At 37.9% G+C, this 2,018-nt stretch overlaps 1 protein-coding gene across 1 annotated transcript; it reads right to left on the minus strand.

Moving 5' to 3' along the window:
* Window positions 1-245: 245 nt before the first annotated feature.
* On the minus strand, window positions 246-1,548 carry LOC100499853 (uncharacterized). Its single transcript, NM_001250003.2, is given in 2 exon segments — window positions 246-436; window positions 1,062-1,548. Coding segments are annotated over 2 exon segments (408 nt in total). The 5' UTR covers window positions 1,291-1,548; the 3' UTR covers window positions 246-257.
* Window positions 1,549-2,018: the final 470 nt, after the last annotated feature.

Consider the following 2,018-nt stretch of genomic DNA (forward strand, 5'->3'; position numbering starts at 1 on the left):
ACTTGGAATATTAGCTCACATTCACCATCTTAAGTTTAATTTAATTGAATAAAAAATGGCAAGGAAGTGAGGAATCAAAACTTATTGTATTCCATCAAAATCAAAACCTAAATGTCAAAGTTGAACAATTTCCTAAAGAGAGGGTTCTCTGGCTAGCGAGAACAAAAACAACCAAAAGAAATACTACGTATTATGGATATTATTAGTGGCATTCACCACAAAAGGCATCATGTTCAATTCCCCGAGAGATTTATTCATTAGTGGGTAGAAATCTTGAGGTTGAGGGACTTGTTGAACCAAGCCTTCCAGCTCCCACTCCCCCTGCTGCTGCGAGAAAGTGCTGTACTTCCATCTACATCCGCCACACCCTCTGGCTTCTTAAACAGCACGAAATTCCTCACCCCATGTGATCCAATTCTCTCCCAAGGACTCAAAGCTGCAACACCATCACACACAATTCAGAACAACACAAACCCAATACAAAAAGCCAAATTTTTAAAGGACCTAAAAGACAAAACTTAGATGTGTACTAATTCCTTAGCCTTAGGTGTTTGTGGTGTTGTTCTCTATTCAGAATTTTACTTTGGCAACATAGCTGAACATGAAGACAGACCTTTATTTATAAATATTGCAGAGATGGAAGATTAATCTAATAGGAGAATAACACCAAAAACACCTAAGAAAACTCATCAAAGCTTTTTCCTTTTTAAAACACACCCACACCATATAAGTTCACCGAAAATTCCAATTCATGTCTCAAACACATAACAAAATTTCAATTCATGATTTTTTTTTTTTTGATAAAACAACTAAATGTCACTAGACACAGATTACTAGCATGGTTCATGACTCCGGACGGCTACAGTAATCTCTCCAATTCAATTTTCTGAAAATATCTTGCAACCACAACAGAACAATCTGTCCAATTCAATTTCTAAAAATAACTCGCAACCACAAACAACGCACCAATTTCTCCAATTCAATTTAAGATAAAAAAAACAATTTTGGCAATCCAATTAAATAAACAGAGAGGGTTGGATTGAGAACTTGAAAAAAGGTACCATCAGATCCAAGATGGGGGCAATAAAGCACGAAACCGGTGGTGTTGTTTCCCAGGACGGGAAGCCTGCCCTCACGCGCGTAGGACTTAAGTGCGGTGTCGATGACCGCCGCCACAAGCTCCTCCTCGTTCACCACGAACCTAATGGGCCCCGCGCTCCCCAGCACATTGATGCTTATCAACAGCCTCTTCGCGTTCTGGTTCTTCTTCTGCTTGCTCATCGTCAACATCGTCAAGGAAACAAAACAAAAAAAACAACAAATCGAGTCGAAAAGGAAAACCGTGAATGAATGAAGAAAGGTGGTGATGAATGGTTCAAATTCAGGGGTCGAGGCCGAGGCAGCGGTAGTACCAGGCTTGCTTGCAAGAACCGAATGCGCTCGCCCTTGATGTGAAATGGGAGCGCATCCAATCGAATCTGTCTAGGGTTTCTAGCATTCACAAGCAATTTGGGGATCTTAGAGAGAGGGGAGGGGAGGCTCAGAAACAAAAAAAAAATAGACTTTGGTTTCTTTCAGAGACAAAGGTGGGGGTCTTTATATAGGGAAGGGTCTTGGTGAAAGTCTTATTAGGGTTTTGTTTTTGCTCAGTAAGTTATTAATTGTTTGTTTTCTTGAGTTTTTGAGTCGGGGTCAAATTATATGTATTTATTCTCTCACGTGGTTGTCTAAACAGAAATGGGTTCATTTCATAACTATCTTTATATACGGCTCCTCAATTCTTTTTAGGAGTATTACACTCAACATCTATTTAATCTACCAGCCATGTTACTGATATACTTTTCAACGCACTTTTTTAAGGGCACGCTGTTGAAATTTATTAAAAATTACCAAATAAAAAATGAAAATTATCAAATGAATGAGAGCTGGGACTTCCAAAATTTATAATTTTTATTAAATTTCAATTAATAATAAAAATATATGTTACTAATATTTCTCTTAATCTAATTCAAATGAAA

Source organism: Glycine max, chromosome 5 (genome assembly GCF_000004515.6).
Source record: "Glycine max cultivar Williams 82 chromosome 5, Glycine_max_v4.0, whole genome shotgun sequence".
In the NCBI taxonomy this organism is placed as follows: domain Eukaryota; kingdom Viridiplantae; phylum Streptophyta; class Magnoliopsida; order Fabales; family Fabaceae; genus Glycine; species Glycine max.